Source organism: Myotis yumanensis, unplaced genomic scaffold (genome assembly GCF_028538775.1).
Source record: "Myotis yumanensis isolate MYYU_CA2020_CCGP unplaced genomic scaffold, mMyoYum1.0.hap1 SCAF_15, whole genome shotgun sequence".
Classification (NCBI taxonomy): Eukaryota; Metazoa; Chordata; class Mammalia; order Chiroptera; family Vespertilionidae; genus Myotis; species Myotis yumanensis.
The window spans coordinates 50,634,069-50,656,889 of NW_027223766.1; the positions used below are offsets into that span (position 1 = coordinate 50,634,069).

Consider the following 22,821-nt stretch of genomic DNA (forward strand, 5'->3'; position numbering starts at 1 on the left):
AAAGGAAAGAAGGTGGCAATTTCTGTGCCCTTTTCAATTCTATGTTGTCATTACTTTTTTTTTTTTTTTTTAATATATTTTTGTTGATTTCAGGGAGGAAGGGAGAGGGAGAGGGAGAGATAGAAACACCAATGAGGAGAGAGAATCATTGATTGGCTGCCTCCTGAATGCCCCCTACTGGGGATCGAGCCCACAACTCAGGCATATGCCCTTGACCGGAATCGAACCCATGACCCTTCAGTCCACAGGTCGATGCTCTATCCACTGAGCCAAGTCGGCTAGGGCATCATTACTTTTTAAAAATACATAAACATACTAAGCGTCTAGGCAGAATGCAGTGAATTTGCATTCTACAATTTTTATTAATAATAATAAGGGAGAGTGTCACATTTTCTTTTTTCTCTATATTCCATGAAAGAGTAAAAAGAGACATTCAAAATGGAGGTAATTTGCCCTAGCCGGTTTTGCTCAGTGGATAGAGCATCTGCCTGGGGGCTGAAGGGTCCCGGGTTCGATTCTGGTCAAGGGCACATGCTTGAGTTGCAGGCTCCTCCCCAGATGGGGATGTGCAGGAAGCAGCCAATCAGTGATTCTCTCCCATCATTGATGTTTCTACCTCTCTCTCCCTCTCCCTCTCCCTTTCTTTCTGAAATCAAAAATATATTTTTATAAAAAATAGTTAATTTAAACATATATAAAGAGAAAAATTACCTAAAATCGCAGTAGTTTAAGCTTACCAAGAGAGACTTGAGCCCTAGTGGGATAAGATATAAAGGCTGCTAAGTGGCTGTGCATATTGGCCTTCCTCAAAAAGGGAAGTGAACTGTCTCCATCACGTTTGCAGCCTTCTCATGATACCAGTTTTGGCTGTTCTTCTAATTGCATTCACATGTGTTGGTTCTCTTTCAGTTCTGGAAAGCTGGCTGGATTTCACAGGGGAGCTAGAGCCGCCTGACCCTCTCACAAGATTGCCCCAACTTAAGCGCCACCTCAAGCAGCTGCTGATGGACATGGGCAAGGTGCAGCAGATAGCCACGCTGTGCTCCGTATGACGCTGTGCTCCGTATGACGCTGCGCTCCCTGTGACCGCCAAGTCTGGGGGAGAGGGCGGGGCGCTCACCAGTGGGGTGGTGTTCACTGCCCGTGTGGCTGCTGGGTGGATAGTAACAGTGCAGGGCTGTTTGGTCACTTCCTGATTTGTGACATCATAGCCTGGCACCTTGAAAAGGGAAATAGAGAACAACTTTATCAAGGATGCTAATGTGAAAATCAATTTATGAGCAAGCTGCGATGATATTGCCAAGATCAGTGGAAGTGGAATGGACTCTACTGAGGGAATTGAATGGGCAGGGTTTTTGAGTAGTTGATTACATAAAACTCAAGACACCGTAGAAAGAGATATATAGTTTGTAGTAGGAAGATCCTTGTTTATAAACCAGCATTTGGCCAAAAAAAAAAAAAAAAAAATGTAGAGGAAACCCAAGTTCTGTAAGTTGCCGTGAGAGCTGTCTTCTCTGCAGTTGACCAGCTGCCTGGAAACAGAGTGTTTCTGCTTTTAAGGATCATGAGCTGTTTCTTAGGTGAGGAATGTCCTTGATCGGAAAACTGACGGGAGAACAGGTGTAGAATCCGCACCTCACTCCAATGGACTTCTGAAAGCAAACACCAGGGAACTGGAGTTTATTGCGGGCACGAAGCTCATTGAAAACAAAATGGGTTGCAGAAGGGTCAGTGTGCCAAATGCGGATGATGTGGCTGCAAGGAGGATTTTAGGTGTCATGGGGGCTGTCCCCCAAGTCTTACAGGTGCCATCAGGCCTTCGGAAGCGTGCATGCCACTGCCCTGTCTGTGACACGGACAGGCGATTGCAGTGTGCAGGCTTCGCACCGACTCATCCCAACTGCCCAGTGTTTCCTTCAGAAAAGCAACGGGAATACCCTCAGCGGGACGAGGCAGGGAGCGACCGGACGGCCTGGCAGGGGCTCCCGACTGCTGGTAGTGGAATACTGGAAAAGCTGCGTTTCTGAAGATGAATTTTATTTTTAAAAAATACATGCGCACTCAGAACTTTTCACTTTGATCACAGATGGACCCGTTTTGGAAACCAAAGGCAACTAAGTTGCTGTGTCAGCTCTTGCTGGGCTCCGAGCCCGGTCCCGCCCGCAGTGCTCTGTGCGCCTGCACTTGCTCGCGCAGGGATGCGGCCGCGTGGACGCTTGTTTGAAGCAAACCCTCGGCGTACATATGTACATAGCCCACACATATTTATATCTACACATATCTAGTTTTATTACCATAGACTATAAGAATTGGTGGTTAACATGAAATGTTACCTTTTAACAGACTGTTTTTAAAATTTAAAAATGTATGTACAGGTTTTGAAACTCTTTTAAAAAGGGGGGGAAAGGCTGTTCAGAGGAGGCTGTTTGATGACATGACACTTGAATATTTTATGCCTCGTTCTGTGGATCAGTTCTCGCGGTCTGTATACGTGCATTCAGAACTGAGAGACAGGAAACTTGAATTTATCTTTGATAAGAATTCATGCCACTGTACATTCAGATGTTATTTAAATTTGCAAACACACTGTTCTATATGTAAGGTACTGTATGTAAAACACTTTATTAAAACGATTCCACATACCTGGCGGCTCCCGCTCGCCTCTTTGCGGCCTTGTATTTTGATGTGAAGACGATGAGAAGAACGTGCGGCACAGTCGTTAGCACTGTCTTGCCCTTGAGGTTCTGAGCCTGACACAAGCGCCAAGTCCAGCAGACAACATAGTCCTGGGTGTCCCTGCGACAGTAGCTTCATCAGACCCACTGAGGTGGCAGCTTCCGTAGAGGTGACACTGTGGAGAGTTGCTTAAACTTGCATATTAAAGTAAAAATAATGTGCCTGTATTCCATGTGTGGAGTAAATTTGTGAATGTATTTCAAGATTGATACTGTACCTTTCATTTGTGCTTAAAAACAATAGCTCTCATCTTTTCCCTTTTATGGGTACATCCTGGACACTGAATTTATATCTCCTTTTTCTCAGCAATAGCGCAAAGCCTCCTGAGCCTATGAGTGCCTGGGGTGGCGCCTGGATTCTTGTCTCACCCAGAGAAACCCTTGTGTGCCTAACACACCCTCTCAGTGCCTGGCTGTGTTAATGTGTCTTGTTCTTACGGTGTCTTCAAATGAGACCACTTGGTTTGTCAGCAGCCAGCAAACTGGAAGTTCCATTGATAGATAATTAGGTGGCTGAAATTTCGCTCTGCTTCTGTGTAAGTGAATTGGAAGTCTGAATTTTTAAATTTAGACTTTTTGAAGTCAATATGTCAAATCACTTCTGTATACATACCCATTCGATGCAGAGTGTATCAAGGATTGATGGAAGCCTTTCAGCAAGTAGTGGCTGAGCGTTCCTTGGTTAGGAGGGTGTAAGTCCCTTGTGAGAAGTTCCAGATGAACTGGTGTTCAGTCTTGTAAACAGCACAAGCACATCTATTTAAATATTGGCCAGGAAACGTGTCACTGCGACCCAGCCAGGATGGAATGAGCCTCGGCGGGGAGCGGCCGTCCTCAGTGTGAGGCTGAGAGCTGGAGCTTGTGCCTCCTCACACGTGTGTGGTCCTGCTGAGCTCCTTTCTTCACACCGGGCGGTGCCCTCTTCCCCCAAGGCTCTCGGTTCTTGTCCTCTCAGGCCAAGTCCCCTTCGCACACTCACTTGCACACGCTTCCTCTCGGATGCTCCTCTTCCGCATGGTCCACACGCGGCCCGTTCCCCGCAGCCCCCGGATCTCCTGCCGACAGTCACCCCAGCGCCTGCTTGAAACTCTCTCTTCCCCCATCTCCGTTTCATCACTGGGTGTGCCGGGCCCTCAAAACGGGTCGATGCCTTTCTGCTTCCCAGTCCCACTGTGTCCACCGTTCTTCATAAAAACCGTGTCGCGGAAGTATCACTACTGGCATGTTAACTCTGTTCATTCTCATTCATCAAAACGGCCCCTTCCAATATGATGCCGAGTGGAACGAGCCAGTCTGAGAAAGACAAGTAGCCCGCGCTCTCACTTGCCTGTGGAATCTAGTGAACACAATGAACTGACCAACAAAATAAGACCGGAAGCAGGGAGGCATGGGACAGACCGACACCTCGATGTGGGGTTGGGGGATGAGAAGAGACAAACCAAAGAACTTACATACAGGCATAGCCCATGGCCACGGGCAATAGGATGGTGAAGCCTGGGGGGTGGGTAAGGGCTGGGAGGAGGGGGGCAAGGGGAGGGAAAACGGGAGATATCTGTCATACTATCAGCAATAAAAATATATTAAAAAGATAAATCCAGTTGATCCTGGAAGAAAAACCAACAAAACGAAAACAGCCACTTCCAGGCTAGAGGATTAACTGGCCACTGACCGCGGGCCCGCTCTGTGCTGTGTACTGTGCGTGTCACCCGCGGTCTTGACTTAGCTGGTGCTTCAAGGTGACATCTCCTGCTCCTTGGTCTGATGAGTGATTTTCGTCAAAGCCTGGACGGTGGGTGTTGTGCTAAGAAATCCTGGTTCTCATTTAAACCCTCCGTTTCAGTAGAACTGACAGCAGCAGGAAGGGCACCCCCTCATTGCTGCGGGGGGTGGCGGGGCGGGGGTAGGAATCCAGGTTCTAGCCCCACCTCTGCTGACACCTGCAGGGGACAGGCCCTGGTTCCCTCTGGTTGGGTTGGGGTTTAGGCTCCCATGTGACCTTCAGTGACTGCTGGGAGGTGGTGACCGTCCTGCCTGTCCCCAGGCCCCTTCAGACACCACCCGCTGGGAAGGGAGAGAGGCACCTTATTGTCACCACCAGGAGGGGTGGACGTCCAGGCTCCCCACTGGGCCTCCAGGACCCCACAGCGAGAGGGGCGGCCCAGCCATGTGACAGTCGGCTCCTCTCCTCACGCAGCCGGTCGCCACCCTGGCGCAGGGCTCGGGGCCTAAGCTTTTTGGAATTTTCTAGATTGCTGTTTCTCCAGTGCCCGGTCTGAGACACACGAGGCAAAATGAAGTCCAGGGCACTTACTGCCACGTGGTTCCGCTCGTCTCCACTGCTCAGTCTCAGTCTCTTTGTCTGCAGTGTCCGGGGTCCGGCCGTGCTCGGCAGGCGGAGGGGAGTGCGTGTCCACCTTCTGGAAGCGGAGTCCAGCACCAGGACGGCCATGATCGCCCACAACCCGGACAAGGAGGGTTTGTGGCCGTGAGTTCCCGGGTGGGACTTGGGGAGACACGTCTCGCAGGGCCTGGCTGGGCTGCGAGGGCAGGAGGCTCGGCGGGTCTCGGGTGGGTGATGGCCGATGGGGTCAGAGACAGTGACATCTGATGTCTCAAAGCATCTCCTCCCCTGTGTCCCACTGGCTCTCCAGCCCCCCCTCGCCCTCCCCGCACCCCAATCTCCAGGAGGCGCCCCTTAGGCACAGCTCCCAGTCTTGGAGAAGGAAGCGGGTGGGAGAGGAGGTTAAGTGGTTGTGTTTGTGGCCAAGGAGAGGGGAGGTGGCAGGGCCGGTGGGGAGCCTGCCCAGCGGCGGGCACTGGGGACAAGGAGCTGAGTCACGATGAGCGAGGTCTCGGGTGCGGAGGCCGTGCTGGCGTGGCTCCGGCTCACGCTCGGCTGCTTGGGTGGAGAGAAGCACCTCTCCTGGTGCCCTTGTGCCCAGTCTGCCGGCAGCTCCGGCCCCCCAGCCCCCTCAGCGCTCACCTTCACAGCCACCTGGGCCTCGCCCTCTCCAGGGGGGTCTGCAGTGGCATCAGCTCACTGCCCCCAGTTCCCTGACCCCACAGCACGCATCCCCCCAGGATGTGAATTCCAGGGTCCCCAAGGCATCAAACCCGGTGGAGCGGAGCGCCTGGCCCGGGCAGGAGGCACTGACGCCACTGTCTCTTCCCGGGGCCGGGCCAGCGAGGATGACTGGGCACAGGCTGGGGGCCCGCTCTGTGCGTGCGCCCTGGGTGGCTGCCCCATCAGGCTGTGATGCTCCGTCCTGACAGTGAGGACAGCGCTGCTCCCACAGCCCGGGGGTAACTTGCCCATATAGGGGCGGCAGGGGCTGCTGGGGGGGCGCTTCCTCGTGCGCCGTCTTTACAGCCTCTCCAGCCATCTAAGTCAGTGGTTCTCAACCTTCCTAACGCCGCGACCCTTTCATACAGTTCCTCATGTTGTGACCCAACCATAAAATTATTTTCGTTGCTACTTCATAACTGTAATGTTGCTACTGTTATGAATCGTCATGTAAATATCTGATATGCAGGATGTATTTTCATTGTGACAAATTGAACATAATTAAAGCATAGTGATTAATCACAAAACAATATGTAATTTTATATGTGTTTTCTGATGGTCTTAGGCGACCGCTGTGAAAGGGTCGTTCGACCCCCAAAGGGGTCGCGACCCACAGGTTGAGAACCGCTGATCTAAGTCCATGCCTCATTCTTCAGTATGCCCACTCCCCAGGCGGAGTGGTCGCCAAGCCCCGCCAGTGCTTCTGACACCCAAGACGTGTGTCTCCATCCTCCACCCCTACAGCTGAGAAGCAGCCTGGCCAGGGCCAGGGCGGGCGTGGGGAGGCCAGGGGGAGGCTGTGCTGGTCAGCTGGTCAGGCTGGGGGGCCGAGGAGGCAGGGGCAGCGAGGGTGTAGGGGAGGGTCCGTGCCCGAGGGATGGAGTGCGGGCTCGCTGTAGGATCAGAGGCTGATGAGGGGAAGGGCGGAGGTTCAGGACGCGCTCAGGTTTGCTACTGGATAGCAGCAGCATGTCGAAGAGGGGCATGTGGGACAGGTGGGATGTGAAATGTCTGTGGAGCATCCAGGTGGCGTGGGCCGGAAGCTTGACAGACCTCACTCATCGTGACCAGCTGGAGCTGGTGCTGGAGCTGGGGCTGGTGCTGGTGCTGGTTCTGGGGCTGGAGCTGGGGCTGGAGCTGGGGCTGGAGCTGGTGCTAGAGCTGGTGCTGGAGCTGGGGTTGGGGCTGGGCCTGGGGCTGGAGCTGGGGCTGGGGCTGGGGCTGGGGCTGGGGCTGGAGCCGGAGATGTTGGAGCTGTGGGCTGACGTGATTCTTCAGGAAGGTTGTGCAGAGCAGGGCTTCTACCTGTTTTTAAGCCCACACACACTGTCAGTTAAAAAACTGTTGAATTTTACTTCCCGTGGTTTGTATCACAAACACAAAAATGAGATAGTAACCAACACTGAGTAGTTATATACAAATACTGTGCTTTAAAAAAAAACAACCCATATTTTTATTGATTTCAGAGAGGCAGGGAGAGGGAGAGAGAGATAGAAACGTCAATGGTGAGAGAGAGTCATTGATCGGCTGCCTCCTGCACGCCCCATACTGGGGATCGAGCCCACAACCTGGGCATATGCTCTGCCTGTGACCAGGAATTGGACCATGGCCTCCTGGTTCATAGGTAAACGCTCAACCACTGAGCCACGCCGGCCGGGCCATCCTATGCTACTGATTGTGCCTGTTTTGTTCTCTGCCATCCCCTCACTGCCTGGCTCCTGTCTGCTACTGATGGGCTCTAAACAAATACTGGTAGAGGGAAGGAGGGATGGATGCAAGGAAGGGGGATTGCTTTCTCCCTGTGGGTCTGAGCCTGTTGCCCACAAAGCCCCGAGCTTCGTCTTTTCTGTGTAAAGATGAATTTGGAAGCCACCCAACCCTCTTCTGCACCCCCATGTCCTCAGCAAGACTCTCACCCCTGACTGGCCACACGAGTGCCCTCGGGAAGCAGACGCGGGTGGAGGAGCCCTTGTGCGCAGCAGAGGAGACAGGGCGGCGCTGCTCTCCTGAGCGCCCGTGGGCGGGGGCAGTGGGCACAGCAGCTCCATAAAGGCTCCCTGGCCAGAGCCCCGGGGCAGAGCCTCTACCCCTTCACCCCCTGAAGGGCCCAGGATGGCGCTGGCCCTGTGGATCTTCGACCTGCTGGCCTCCGCCTGCCTGGTGTCAGCCAACATCTTTGGTGAGTTCCCCACCCGAGGCCATGGAGCAGCAGGAGGAGGCCAGAGCCCCTCAGCCAGCCAGGCTCTGACCAGGGCCTTTGCACATCCTTGGTCTCATTTAATCCCTGCAGTGTTCCCAGGTCTCTTATTTGCTCTTTCTAGATGAAGAGACAGAGGTTCTGAGAGGAGGTCTCAACTGTCCAAGGTCACTTAGCTCGTGATTGGTGCACAGGAGATGGGAAACGCCATCTTCCTAATTTAATTCTAACTCCCCGCACCCCATGCTGTTAGCGGATTTTTTAAAAATATATTTTTATGATTTCAGAGAGGAAGGGAGAGGGAGACAGAGATAGAAACATCAATGGTGAGAGAGAATCATGGATGGCTGCCTCCTGCACACCCTACACAGCGGATCGAGCTCGCAACCTGAGCATGTGCCCTGACCTGGAATGGAACCGTGACCTCCTGGTTCATAGGCTGATGCTCAACCCCTGAGCCACGCCGGCCGGGCCGCTGTTAGCAAGCTTTCGACATGGACAGTGTTTTATTTCTTAGCTGTCTCGAGGCCCAGGTCATCAGGCGTGGGGCAGTCAGCAGCTAGTGTGAAACCTACCCATAGGGGGCATGCACCTGCGTCCTGGGCGCGGCTCCGCCACTTCCTGTGTGGCTCTGGGTGCATCTAGGCTTCCGTTTCCTCGCTGGAAAGGAAGAGGTGGCACTTGCCTCCTGATGCGATTTCCGAGTGAGCCCTCGCATGTTTCATGTGTCTCAGTGCAAATAAGACACGCGAGACTCATCCATTAATTCCTATTTCTACTCTGTGCCCGGGGTGCTCTGTCTGCAGGGAGGCCTTGATAATTCAATGGCACCCCCTCGCTGGTGTTCCGCCAAACCTGACCACGGCTTGGGGCGGGGGGGCGGGGTGCAGTCCATGGTTTGCCCTGAACCCGTCTCTCGGCAGCTGTGTGGCCCTGAGCAGGTCCCTTTCCCCTCCCGGTCTTAGTGTCACATGGACAGGATGGAGATTTCACCCCCTCTGCCCCTCCCAGGTTTTTGTTGAGAATTAAATGAGCTCCTGTCATACGTGGAAAAGTGTGATCAGTTGAAAAATTGTGGGTTGGGACCTCATGGTTGGTGATGATGCCAGAAATAAGACCCCGGCCTACGGGACCCGTCCTGGTTCCGGAGTCCAGGCCACGCGCTGACGAGCCTCTCTCCGCAGAGTACCAGGTGGACGCCCAGCCGCTCCGTCCCTGCGAGCTGCAGAGGGCCAGGGCCTTCCAGGAGCGAGCCGACCACGTGCCCCAGTGCGCTGAGGATGGCAGCTTCCAGTAAGAGCTCCCTCTGCCCCCACCACCTCCCCCTCCCCCTGGGGCTAGAGCATGAGTGATGAAGCTGCAGGGGTGAGCGAGCCAGGAGAGGAGAACTTGCCTTCCCATCACCCCCCAACCCCGCTCCCTACTCACCCCCACTCCCTCTCCCTCATCACACGCATCACAGCTGGGGAGATGGGAGGCCGAGGGCAGGGAGCCCTCATGTGCCCACGCTGGTGTCTCCCCGCCTCAGGACCGTCCAGTGCCGGAGTGACGGCCGCTCCTGCTGGTGTGTGGGCGCCGACGGCAGGGAGGTGGCTGGCAGCAGGCAGCCCGGGCGGCCCGTGGCATGTAAGTGTGCAAGGAGGTGACGGGGTGTCCCATGGGAAGGGGGGACCTGGTGAGGGCCACACACACCTTGGAAAGAGCTCTGGGTGTGGCACGTGCCCAGGCCAGTGTCCCTCTGGGCTGCTGGTTCTCCTTGCGTGAGGCCGACAGTCCTGCACGCCAGGCCCGTGTCCCGCAGGGCTCCTGTGCAATCATGTGGGACCATCAAGGCACTTGGTGAGCAAGTAGGTTCGGAGTCCCTCCCCTCTGGGCCAGGGTCTGGGCCTGGGCCTGGGGCTGAGTCCCGCTGTGAGCAGACATTCCAGGCTGTGACCCAGAGAGCAGCTTGGGCAGCCCAAACGTGTCTCACTGAGTGTTTCTGAGGTTTGAGGCTCAGGGAACAACTTCCCTGTTAAAATAGCGACTATGATGAGAACTCAAAACAACAGTCCCTGTTTGGGGCATGACTTAGTTAAGCCTAAAACAAAGATCAGCTTAAGCTGGTCACATTTAGTTAGTTGGTTAGTTAGTCCTCATCCAAGGATATTTTTCCGTTGATTTAAAGAGAGAGTAGAAGGAAGGGGGAGAGACAGAGAGAAACATCGATATGAGAGAGACACATCGATGGGTTGCCTCCTGCACACACCCTGGTCAGGGCTGGGGATGGAGCCTGCGACCCAGGTACGTGCCCTTGACCGGAATTGAACCCACAACCCTTCATCTCGTGGGCTGATGCTTTATCCACTGAGCCAAAACAGCTAGGGCTTTTTTTCCTTTAAATTTAATTAAACAGTTTTTTGAGGTCATCTTTAAATGGTGAGATGGAGTCTAGGACCAGCGATCCTGTCGGGGAGGAGAGCTGGGACTTGGGCGCTGGCCTTTCGGGGCCGGCCCGCAGGCTGGGGAGCAGGCTGGCTCCTGACACTCCCTGGATGACACTGGCCAGGCCCCACGCCCCACGCCCCACGGTGCTGCGGCTCCTCATCTGTACCGGGAACATAGGATCAGCCTCACGGGTGTGTGAGGGTTAACACACGTGTACAACCTCTGGCGCACAGGGATGTTCGGTAGGGGCAGTCATCGTTCTGTCACTCCTCCTCCTCTCGCTGAGGAAGGCAGATGGACTTTCTGATAAGTCTATCGATGAGGAGGGGGAGGCACAGAGAGGGGAAGAGACTGACGGGCAGGGGGCAGCCTGCCCTTCCCGGCCTTGGCCGCAGGATGCTGGAAGGAATCCCGGGATAGAGGTGGACACGCTGGTCCTGAGCCTGCCCCCAGCGCGCTGAGCATCCACGGCCTGTGCAACCTCTAGGGAGGCCGGGAAGTCCTGGGCTGAGACCTGACGCTGCCCCTCGCCCACAGGCCTGTCCTTCTGCCAGCTGCACCGGCAGCAGGTCTTGCTGAGCGGCTACCTCAACGGCACGGCCGCCTCCTACCTCCCTCAGTGCCAGGATTCAGGGGAGTACGCGCCGGTGCAGTGTGACGTGCGGCGGGAGCAGTGCTGGTGTGTGGACACGGAGGGCATGGAGGTGTACGGGACCCGCCAGCGGGGCAGGCCCACGAGATGTAAGTCCCCAACCTCCCCGGTGAGGGGCGGGGGTGTGCTCTCCCCACGGGACAAGGGCAGAGGGCCCGGCCCTCGGTGCAGAGATGAAAGCGTTTAGGGAAGATCTTATGACTTCTTATTTTTATAAAATGTCTAATGACCTTGATTTATTATTATTATCTTCTAAAATCTTTATTGTTGAAAGTATTACATATGCCTCCTCTCCCTCCACCCCTATTGACCCTTTCTAGCCTGCCCTGCCCCCACCCCAGGCCTTCGCCACCCTATTGTCTGTGTCCGTGGGCTCTGCATGTAAGCATCCACGGTTTTTGGTTGATCACTTCCCACCCAAACACCTCCGCCACCTTCCCTCTGAGGTTCGAGTCTGTTCCACGCTTATATTTTTTATTTTGTTAAAATATGTTTTTATTGATTTGTATAGGGAGAAGAAGGGAGAGGGTTAGAGAGACAGAAACAACGATGAGAGAGCAACATCATCGGCTGCCTCCTGCACATCCCCCATTGGGGATCGAGCCGCAACCTGGGCACGTGCCCTGACTCGGGGTGGAACCAGCCACCTCTTGGTTTCTAGGTTGATGCTCAACCGTGGAGCCCGCCAGCTGGGCCCTGCTGATTCTAATGCAGTGGTTCTCAACCTGTGGGTCGCGGCCCCTTTGGCGGTCGAACGACCCTTTCACAGGGGTCGCCTAAGACCATCCTGCATATCAGATATTTACATTATGATTCATAACAGTAGCAACATGACAGTTATGAAGTAGCAACGAAAATAATTTTATGGTTGGGTCACAACATGAGGAACTGTATTTAAAGGGCCAGAAGGTTGAGAACCACTGGTCTAACTTTTCCACGTGGTGGTGGGGGATCAGTACTCGCCGGCTGATGCTCAGGAGCATCGCAGGATCTCGGTGACCTGGGTCCCTGTCTGGGTCTCAGCTGTCATGTGGGTGTGTGACTCTGGGCCTGTGGACGGCAGAAGCACACGCACCTGTTCATACACGAGACGTGAGCGTTTCTCCTTGGAAACGTCTAGGTCCCAGGAGCTGTGAGATCAGGAACCGCCGCCTTCTGCACGGAGTGGGGGACAAGTCGCCCCCCCAGTGTTCTCCGGACGGCGGGTTTCTGCCCGTGCAGTGCAAGTTTGTCAACACCACGGACATGATGGTCTTCGACCTGGTCCACGGTTACAACAGGTAAGGAGAGCCAGCCTTGGAGCGTGCCCGTCGCTCACCTGGGGGCTGGGTGCTGCGAGGTGTCATGCACTCGGCCTGGTGGGAATCGGAGAGGCAGGCCGGGGTTCCTACGCTGCGGAAGGACATCTGGAGGGCGGCCGCATTGTGAACAAAGCACGCTGGCAGCCACTATGCCAATTCAAATGCATGAACCCTCGGGCCCAGCCAGCCCGCGGGAGTAAAAACACCAGAAGGTGAGGACACAGGTACTAGGATGTCTCCTGCATCCTTTTTCATCATAGCAGAAACCTGGGAACAAAGTGACTGAGCCCCCCGCGGTCCCCACTGTAAATGTTTATGCGGCGTTGAGCAGAATGCATCGGAACTGCGCCAGCTCAAGGGTTGAGGGTTCTGTAGTGTAGCATGTGCCCGCTACAAGGCATAGGGTACGGATAGCAGGGTAGGACTTAGTTTTTATTCATTTATTTTATTTATTTTTTATTAATTTCAGAGATGAAGGGAGAGAGAGAGAGAGAGAAATAGAAACATCAATGAAGGGAGAGAATCATTGACCGGCTGCCTCCTGCACGCCTCCTACTGGAGGTGGAGCCCGCAACCGGGTCGTGCGCCCTGACCTGGAACCGATCTGTGATGTCCTGGTTCATAGGTCCATGCTCCACCACTGAGTCGCTGACCAGGCTGATTTAGTTTTTAGAAAACACACCAGCAAACGGGTCCTTTCACGTGCACATCTGCACGGATGGTTATCCCGTGTCTGGAGCACCAGGCGGCACAGGGAGTGATGTGAATGGGCGCGAGCTGGGTGGGGACACAGGCACGGAGGGCCAGGCCCCTGTGGAGAGGGGATCAGCAGGAACGGAAGCCGGTGCCATGAAAAGCACGGGCATGATCATGTCTATGCTTTTCTGTGAATTGTGTGTGCATGTGCTTACAAGTCAGTTTAAAGATGTAAATAGCAAACCTCAAAAGGGAGACGCAGGATGGATCTCCGCCAGTCATCAGATCACCTGCCCATTCTTGTGAAGGCCCCCAGGCAGGGGGAAGGGGGTGGGAGGAGGTGGGGAGAGTTGGGCCTTTCTGAATGCCGCTGACCCTCCTTATCTGCAGCTTTGCTTTCTGAGGTTTCAGTTACTCGAGGTCCGCCCTGGCCAGTTTGGATCAGTGGGTAGAACGTGGGCCCATGGACTGAAGGGTCCTGGGTTCGATTCTGGGCAAGGGCACATACCTCGGTGGCAGGCTCCATGGGGAGGCAACCAATCAATGTGTCTCTCTCACATGGATGTTTCTCTCTGTGTGTCTCTCCCCGTCTCTTCCATTCTCTCTAAAAATCAATGGAAAAATATCCTCAGGGGAGGATTAACACAAAACAAAACAATAACTCTAGGTCCACCACAGTCCAAAAAATATGAAATGCGGAATTCCAGAAGTCAACAATTCACATGTTGCAAATTGCACGGCGCTCTGGGTCACGTGAGGAAGTCTCGCAGTCCACTCGGACGTGACTCAGCCCTGCGTCCAGCGTCGCCGTCGCTGCTCTGCCCGTGGGCACTTAGGAGCCATGTTGGCTATCAGATCAATACCCTGTCGTGGTGTCCTGGTGGCTGGTGGCAAGTCACCCCGATTTTATTTATTAACGGTCCCAAAGCGCAAGAGCAGTGATGCTGGCGGTCCAGGCCCGCCATGGAGAGGCCGGCAAGGGCTCCCTTGAAGGAGAAGGCGAGCGCAGCCCAGATAGACGCCCACAGGGCCTTGACCACAGTTGTCCTACTTCATTACTCGCTGCTTTCTGTGCCTCTCTTACTGTGCCTGCTTCAGCATTTAAACTTTATCACAGGTGTGTCTGTGTAGGCAAAAGCAGTCTATAGAGATAGGGTTTGCCACTCTGTGGTTTTAGGCATCCCCTGGGGATCTTGGGATGTAGCCCCCAGGGATCAGGGGGGACTAGAGTAAAAATAACTGAGCATATTAGGCTGAGAATACTGGTGGGAATTCTCTTAGAGGAGCGAGCCTCTATGTGGCTGTCCTCCAAACACCCCGTTTCTTTCCCTGTGTGAGGGGGGGGGCCTCGGGCTGTGCTGTGGTGGGAGCTGCCCCATAGGCTGGGCTTGTGGGAGCTGCAGGGTAATTGAAGAACTGGGGAGTTTTAAGTTGAACCCTCAAGTTTCTGTTCGTGTAGGTAAAAATAGCTGAACACCAGCAGTTTCACTTGTTCAACCTGACGTGCGAAATTCCGAGTTCCTGATTCTGAGGAACAAGGTGGGGGGCTGTGTGCGTTCTCCCGCGGCACCAGGAAACGGGCCCGGAAATGCTGCTTTTGGACGGAGCACGCACCCTCCGGTGCTCCTGGTGTTCGCGCTGCCTGCCCCGTCCGTCTGCAATACCTGCCTGGCCCCGTAGCATTTGTCCTTGTGACTCTCATTCGGACTCTGACAGTGTTTGGCAAAGTGATCTAGTCCCTTACCCTCTCTGAGCCTCAGTCTCCCCATCTGTAAAATGGGGACAGCTCCCTGCTTCTTAGGGTGTGGTGAAGACCTGATGAAACCTCGTCTATGAAACCACTGTGAAAACTATAAATATGATGCATTTCTAGGGAATTAATAGTGTACAATCCAACTTCAGCAAATGTAGATTAGGCTCCCCCACCCCCACGCAGGCCCAGGGAGTGGCCTGCCTGTGCGCACATAAGAATCTCCAAAGAGTCTGATTTAGTGGTGCTCATTGATGCAAACCAGTGCGTGCTCAGTTCAAGTTCAAGTGGGTGCTTGCCTCATACAGGGAATTGACATCCTTCAGCCCACTTTAATCCTTACAAGGAAAATCGGATGGATATTCATGGTCTCTAGCGTACACATGAGGAATTGAAACACCAGAGGTTAAGGAACCCCCTCTAAGAAGCACGGTCAGTCTGGCTTCTTTTATGCTCCCACACAACCTCGATTCATCTATTTCCCCTACAGGGCGTGGCATAGAGCCTTGCACACAGTAGGCCTACAATGTAGGTTTACACTTCCTGCATCAGAGAACTTTGCTGGTGCCACTCTGAGGCGCAATTCACAGCTCCTTCCACAAGAGGGCAGTCGAGTTAAATGCAAAAGTTCAGGACTAAGCATCCATTGTTTAAGACAAACAAAACGTACTCCTGAAATGGGATCCTTTCTTTTTTGTAAGCAAGCATGTCGTCTCAGAGTGCGTTTGATTTAGGAAGGTCATGGGAAGGGTCAGGTAGTTGGTTACTGGAAGCCCAGCCATATTCAGGAATTTGCTGATAAGCAGCCCTGGGCCCAGCGACTCCCCAGGGCACAGTGGCAGGAGCCACGGAGGCCACGTGGAAAGTCTAGACTTAGCACCCAGGGTTGCCAGATAAAAAAGCACAGATGGCCAGTTATACCTCAATTCAGATAAGCAGGGGGTGCTTTCTGTCCTATAAATATCCTCCTCCCCACTATTGCACCACGGATTTTGAGCCTGGGGTGGGGGGTGGGAATATCTTAATAACCATTGTAGTTGGACTTAGAAAAGAATGGACTGGGATTGGGGCAAAGCAGAGTGGGTGCTGGGAGGCGACTCTGGGAGTTTGGGGGCTCGGGGACTGGACCAGGAGAGAGGGGATGACTTGGGCTAGAGTAGCTGAGGGAGGGGAGGGTGGAGAGACGGAGTGCGTTTGGAGGAGTGTTTACTCCGTGAAATCCACGGGACTTGGTGGAGGAAGAGAGAGGGAGGGCGAGGGAGAGGGAGAGTGTAAGGTGAGTTTGGCTTTTCTTGGGGTGGCAGAGAAGGGTGGGGGATCAGTGAGAGGGAGTTGAACGCGTGGCCGAGGCCCTCGGGCCCTGGGTGGGATGAAGATGGTTCAAAGACCCTGCCAATGACACTGGTAGAAGCAGCCAATAGTGACGACGATTGTGCTGGGGGAGGAGTCCCACATTCACAGATGGTGGTACCGCTTCTGACATCCGCTTCTGACATCCGGTTGCCAATTGGATTTCAGGAGAAGGAACTCAGGGAAGATTCAGAGCTTGCACTTACATTCGGACACGAATGCAGAGCAGGCAGGGCGCCCTCAGGACCCTGTCCTGTCGCAGTGGCAGCTCTCCATCCTCCGCGCTGCCGTTGTCGAATGGGCCTTGGCAGTGGACGAGGGTCCCTGGCCCCTGGTCGTGGCTGGGTGACCTTGAACCGATCCTTCTTTACTCTGAATCCCAATATCCTCGAGTATGAGCAAGTTGATGTACATGACATTTTGCGGATCACTTTTTACAGAGCAGTGGCTGAATGAACGGAAGTCATGCTTATGCTACGAAACGCCCTTTGAGAATGGAATCATCCCAGGTTCCAAAGAATGGGCTTTTATTATACACCTCCAGCTGGGCAAAGTGAGCGTTCAGTTTCTATTAAGCATAACTCACCAACTGTAGCAGTCTTTTGTCTATAACTTATGTCTATGATGTCTATAACGTACACACAATCATAGACCAACAACATGGAAAAAACCCATACTTCTGTAGCACTTTCCTAGGCTTTTTTTGCATATTCATATCCATTCAAATTAATGTTCAGGCTGCGAGCAGTTTCTGCACAATACATCGCCTCCCAGGCCTCGTTCATTTACATGCCCATCCCACCGGGTGTATGTACAGGCCGTTAGGCACTCTACCCTTTTCATCCATTGAGGGGGTTTACTCTGATCTACTCTTCATTTTCCTATCCCGGGGCACGGATGTGACTTCCGTAGATTGCTAGGCTGATGCCACAGCCGCAGACTCTGGGTGCTGGCGGTTTGGGGATAGATTCCCAGACAGAGGTGGCAGCACATCAGGCTCGGGCCTCGGGGACCCGTTCCCTGGGATGTAAGACGAACCCCTCAGCATTGCCTAGAGCAGCAGCAAGCCCTCCGGTTGCTAAGTCACTGACCATGGGAAGGACGCCTGCCTGTGGCTTTGCATCACCGGAGTCTCAGATGACGTCCCGGTGGGAACGCAGCCAGTGAGCCCTGTAGCAGTCGCCAGGTCAGACGTGAGTTACATACGCTTTTCCTCAGCCTTCGGGAAGGGCCGGCTCGCCCTCGTGAGTGATGTCATTGATGTCATTGATTTTGTGTTTTTGCAAGCTGTGCCTGGGAAATGGCCCGCTCAGGAACTTCCTGCGGGGGGGGGGGGGGGGGGGGGGGGGGATCTGGCTCCCTGACAAGCTCTCGACAGACCGTGACGGCCCGAGGCTGTTTGATCTCCCAGATGAGGTCATCGCCCTGTGCCACATGTGTGCATGGCAGCTGGGCCTTGCGCCTCTAGAGTTCCGTTCTAGGAGGGGACGCATTCAGGCCACGTGCGTTACCTATGTTCCGCCCGATGCTGCGAGACATGGGCTCGGGTGTAAATCGGTCGAGTGCCACGAGTGAGGAAGACGGCCAGGGGGTAGAGGACAGCTAGGCACAGCTCAGGCCGGTAACACCGATTTAGGAAAGACACACACTCCCTCAGGAAGCCCAGAGCCCATGGCACGAGATGAATGATCAGAGGTGCCTTTTCCTGCATCTGTTCGCCATGTGCTGCCTTTTAAGAAACGGTGACCGTCCATGTCCTGCCCCTTCAGGTTTCCAGATGCTTTCGTGACGTTCAGCGCCTTCCGGAGAAGGTTCCCCGAGGTGTCCGGGTACTGTCACTGCGCGGACAGTCAAGGGCGGGAACTGGCTGAGACAGGTGAGCGCGCCTCAGGCAATCCCAGCGGAGGGTGGCATCGACAGGCCCGAGAGCCGCCACCTCATTCCCGGCAGAGCGGAGGGAGCCGTGCGGCCTGCGCCCCGGCCAGGCTGCCGTGTGTCCGAGGGGCGAGGCTAGCAAACCTTCCAGCATGGTGCTCTGAGCACAGCTGCTCTGGCCCGCAGGGCCCCTTTGTGGGCATGGGAGAGGTGCCCCCTCCTGGCAGAGGCAGGTCTGCACGGGGCCAGTGGAGGAGCAGATGGGCTCCCGTCTCCTCTCTTGCATCAAGCTCCTTGGGTGTGAGCAGCCTGCACAGTGGTACCCACAGCCCTGGCTTAGGAACCAGTAAGGGCTGGTTCAGGTCTGACGCCCACTTGATGCCAGTGAAGGCTCTGGCCTGGTCCTCTTTTTTTTTTAAATCCTCACCCGAATTTTAGAGAGAGTGGAAGGGAGGCAGATGAGGGGGAGAAAGAAACACCCATCCATTGGTTGCCTCCCGCATGGGCCTGACCGGGCAGGCCGAGGATCGGGCCTGTAACTCAAGGTATGCGCCCTTGACCGGGAATTGAACTTGCGACCCTTTGGTCTGCAGGCGACTCTCTAACCACTGAGTGACTGGCCAGGGCAGCTCTGGTCCTCTTCCTACCCATGCACATGGCAAGATCAGGACCCCCTTTGGGAAGGAAGCTGCACCTTGACACTGTCTCTGCTCAGGTCTGGAGCTGCTGCTCGATGACATTTACGACACCGTTTTCGCCGGCCTGGCCCTTGCGCCCACCTTCACGGACACCACCCTGTACCGGATCCTGCAGAGGCGCTTCCTCGCCCTTCAGCTCGTGCTTTCCGGCAGGTTCCGATGTGAGTAACCAGCTGGCAACAGATGCCCACGCTGCTGCCGGGAGGGAAGCTCTGAAAGTGGCTGCAGTCTCCCTGGCTATGGTCCCCGGGGCTGTGGTCTCCGTGGCTGTGGTCTCCGTGGCTATGGTCCCCGTGGCTGTGGTCTCCGTGGCTGTGGTCACATGGTTGTTCCTGCAGAGTGTGGGGGGCGTGAATGCCACCAGCAAGCAGAATGCGTGCTGCGCGCCCACCAGGGGCTGTTGCCTGTCTTCTCTCCCCCCCATGGATTTCCTCCAGGCCCCACGAAGTGTGAAGTGGAGCGGTTCACAGCGACCGACTTCGGTCACGCCTACATCCCGAGCTGCCACCGAAACGGGGACTTCCAGGCGGTGCAGTGCCAGAGGGGAGGCCCGTGCTGGTGTGCGGACGCCCAGGGCAAGGAGGTCCCGGGGACTCGGCGGCAGGACGCGGCGCTGCCTTGCGGTGGGTCTCCCATCGAGGGTGTCCTGTTGGGGTCTCCTCAGGTCCTACTACTTTGTTTCTCCAGACCAGCGGCTCCAGGACGTAACCGAGACACTGGAATTCTAATTTAAACTAACTCTTCTAAACATGATTGCGGCCATCCTAGGATATTCAGATAGAATGACCCGGCCACGCACGGTGTTGACTGAGTTGATCACTATTTAATGAGTAATTTCAAAGGAAGGTCAAGAAACCTAGAAGAAGGTGTGCGAAGTGGGTTTACCAAGCGTGCATCGTTCTATTACATTATAGGACCGATCATCTCTCCCATGACATAGCATAATAGTACATACGGCAGCGTAGAAAAATGTTTATTGTAGGAAATACTGACAGCACTTAAATAGGCTTTTTATTCTCAAAGAGACTATACACTAGCCAGCTGAGATGAGGCTACCCACAAAGAAGAACTGGGCAGCCACACGAAGAGCGGATAATGAAGCACTCAGTCCATGCGGGGTTCCAGGGGGAGTGTGCCAGAAACCGGCTGCATTAAAAATAGGACTTGGTTGGTGTACCTGCCGCCTAGGGCTGCTGCCCCCAATGACCACGCCCTGGGCGGCTTAAACAACAGACACTTACTCTCTCTCAGTCCTGGAGGCTGGAAGGCGGAGACCAAGGGGTTGGCAGGGCTGCGCTCTCACTAACGGTGCCCAGGAAGCTCCCTTCCGGCCCCGTCCCAGTGAGGCCTCGGCCCGCCAACACCCTCTCTCCCCAGAGATCAAGTTCCAAGGCTCCAGGTGGACGTGAATGAGGGGCGAGAGAGGAGGGAGATGTTCCAGCCCAGGATGCTGGTGCACGTGTGCGGCGGGTTTTCGGAAAGTGGGCCGATGTCTAGAGACTTCCCTCAGTGGGGGGTCACCCGCCTGGGAGGGCCAGGAGAGGAAGGCGTGTCCGCTGGAAAACTCATTCCCCAAAGGGGCCTCCCTGGACGCGGCTCGGAGCGAAAGCTAAAAATAAAAGGACGGAGGGGAAAAGGTGTAGGTGTCCTGGGCTGAATGTTCTGACATTGTGCTAGCGGGGAGCTCTGAGGGGCTGCTCAGGGGCTGGTGATGCTAACCACATTTCCTCTGCTCGCCCCGTGCAGCTGGCGCCGGGTCCTGCTCCTCCGAGAGGCGGCGGGCCCTGTCCAGACTCCGCTTCGGGCCCTCGGGCGACCTCAGCCTCCGGGGCTCCTTCCTGACCTCCCGGAGAGGAGCCGGAGGGGCCCCGCCCTGCCCGCCCGCCATCAAGGAGCTCTTTGTGGACTCGGGGATCCTCCGCTCCCTCATGGAGGGGCAGAACCCACCGTTTCCCGCCGCAGGGAGTCTCCTCCCAGAAGCCATCCGAGGGCTTTTCCCCTCCCGAGAGTTGGCTCGTCTTGCCCTTCAGTTTACCGCCAACCCAAAGCGCCTCCAGCAGAACCTCTTTGGGGGGAGATTTCTGGCCAACGTTGGCCAGTTTAACTTGTCAGGAGCCCTTGGCACAAGAGGCAGCTTTAACTTCAGTCAGTTCTTCCAGCGACTCGGCCTCCCAGGCTTCCAGGGCGGAGGAGGACTTGTCAATCAAGACAAACTCCTCTCTGCGGGACTGGATTCGAATGCTGCTGTGAAAACGCCTGGAGCCACAAAGGAAGGCAGGGCTATGAATAAGACAATTGTGGGCAGCTTTGGCTTCAAGGTCAACGTGCAAGAGAACCAAAACTCCCTGAAATCCCTCGCTTCTCTCCTGGACCTTCCGGAATTCCTTCAGTTCCTGCAGCACGCGGTGTCCGTGCCGGAAGACATAGCCAGGGATTTGGGTGACGTGATGGGAATGGTGCTCAACTCCCAGGGCTGTGAGCCGACACCCGGTGGCCTTTTTGTCCCGTCATGCACGGCAGAAGGAAGCTACGAGGATGTCCAGTGCTTTGCCGGAGAGTGCTGGTGTGTGGACTCCCAGGGCAAAGAACTGCCCAGCTCCAGGGTGAGAGGTGGACGGCCACGGTGCCCCACAGAGTGTGAGAAGCAAAGGGCTCGGAGGCTAAGCCTCACGGGGAGCCAGCCCGCAGGCTCCAGTCTGCCCGTGCCTTCCTGTACCCGCCAGGGGCACTTCTTACCCGTTCAGTGCTTCGACTCCGAATGCTACTGTGTGGACGAGGAGGGTCAGGCCATTCCTGGAACTCAAAGTGCACCTGGGCGACCCCAGCAGTGTAAGTCCGTCGGGTGTTCCATCTACAAACTCCGCTTCTCTCTGGGGGCCCTGACACAGTGCATTGCAGAAAAAAGAATGCAGTTATAGTGAAGCCTCACACTCTATTAGAGGCCAAATTTTCTGGTTAATTTAAAAATTGTCCAGAAAACTTTGTTTGTTGTTGTTTAAATATATATTTTTACTGATTTGGGAGAAAGAGAGAGAGATAGGAACATCAATGTTGAGAGAGAATCATTGATAGCTGCCTCCTGCACACCCCACACTGGGGATCAAGCCCATAACCCAGGCATGTGCCCTGACCGGAAATCGAACCGTGACCTCCTGGTTCATAAGATCGATGCCCAACCACTGAGCCCCGCCGGCCGGGCCAGAAGACTCTTGATAACATTAGCCAATTAGGTGAATAGGGAGACTTACTTGGCCTTAAGGAATTGCCCCATAGCTGTCTCCAGTGTTGACAACAGCTGGTCTCCACAGTCCCTGAGCAGTGATGGGGGTGCTCTCTGTCCACGGGTGGTGGGACCTGTGGCCGTGTAAGGGCTCAGACGGAGTTTGGACACTTAAGAACTCTACCTGGGTCTCCTGTGCTGACCAAGCTCCTTCGCCTGACACTGTGCTCCTTTTCCTCCCCAGGCCCCACACCCTGTCAGCTGCGGGCCGAGCGCGCCTTCCTCGGGACCATGCGGACCCTGGTCTCCAACTCCAGCCTGCCGCCCGCTCTCTCCAGCGTCTACATCCCGCAGTGCAGCGCCCGTGGGCGGTGGAGTCCCGTGCAGTGTGACGGGCCCCCCGAGCAGGCCTTCGAGTGGTACGAACGGTGGAGGGCCCAGGACAACGGTGGCCGGGAGCTGACGGCGGCCGAACTGCTCACGAAGGTCCTGAGCTACAGAGACGCAGCCTCCGGCAGCTTCCGTGGCTTCCTGCAAAGTCTGTTCGAGGCCGGCCAGCAGGGCGTCTTCCCCGGGCTGGCCAGGTACTCCTCTCTCCGAGAGGTCCCACCGGCCGTGCTGGACGGGAACCGGACCCGGCCCGGGGGCAATGTCCTCCTGGAGCCCTACCTCTTCTGGCAGATCCTACGCGGCCAGCTCCGCCGGTACCCAGGGCCCTACTTGGACTTCAGCGCCCCGTTGGCGCACTTGGACCTGCGGACCTGCTGGTGTGTGGACGAAGCCGGCCAAGAACGGGAGGGCACCCGGACCGAGCCAGGCGAGGTCCCCGCATGTGAGTCCAACCCTGGGAGGAACT

At 55.3% G+C, this 22,821-nt stretch overlaps 2 protein-coding genes across 8 annotated transcripts in view; both read left to right on the forward strand.

The window, feature by feature from the left end:
- The window catches only part of PHF20L1 (PHD finger protein 20 like 1), a 54,440-nt gene extending 51,537 nt beyond the window's left edge, over window positions 1-2,903 (forward strand). For all 7 annotated transcript variants that reach the window (XM_070392357.1, XM_070392359.1, XM_070392360.1 and 4 more), the window contains one exon: window positions 910-2,903. In XM_070392357.1, the coding sequence (XP_070248458.1) occupies window positions 910-1,052 (143 nt within the window). In that variant the 3' untranslated portion in view covers window positions 1,053-2,903. The remainder of the gene's footprint in view (window positions 1-909) is intronic.
- A 5,008-nt stretch (window positions 2,904-7,911) lies between these two features.
- The window catches only part of TG (thyroglobulin), a 155,020-nt gene continuing 140,110 nt past the window's right edge, over window positions 7,912-22,821 (forward strand). The window contains exons 1-10 of the mRNA XM_070392365.1: window positions 7,912-7,978; window positions 9,181-9,289; window positions 9,525-9,622; window positions 10,961-11,164; window positions 12,196-12,355; window positions 17,942-18,048; window positions 18,763-18,906; window positions 19,183-19,368; window positions 20,492-21,574; window positions 22,210-22,797. Of these exons, the coding sequence (XP_070248466.1) occupies window positions 7,912-7,978; window positions 9,181-9,289; window positions 9,525-9,622; window positions 10,961-11,164; window positions 12,196-12,355; window positions 17,942-18,048; window positions 18,763-18,906; window positions 19,183-19,368; window positions 20,492-21,574; window positions 22,210-22,797 (2,746 nt within the window). The remainder of the gene's footprint in view (window positions 7,979-9,180; window positions 9,290-9,524; window positions 9,623-10,960; window positions 11,165-12,195; window positions 12,356-17,941; window positions 18,049-18,762; window positions 18,907-19,182; window positions 19,369-20,491; window positions 21,575-22,209; window positions 22,798-22,821) is intronic.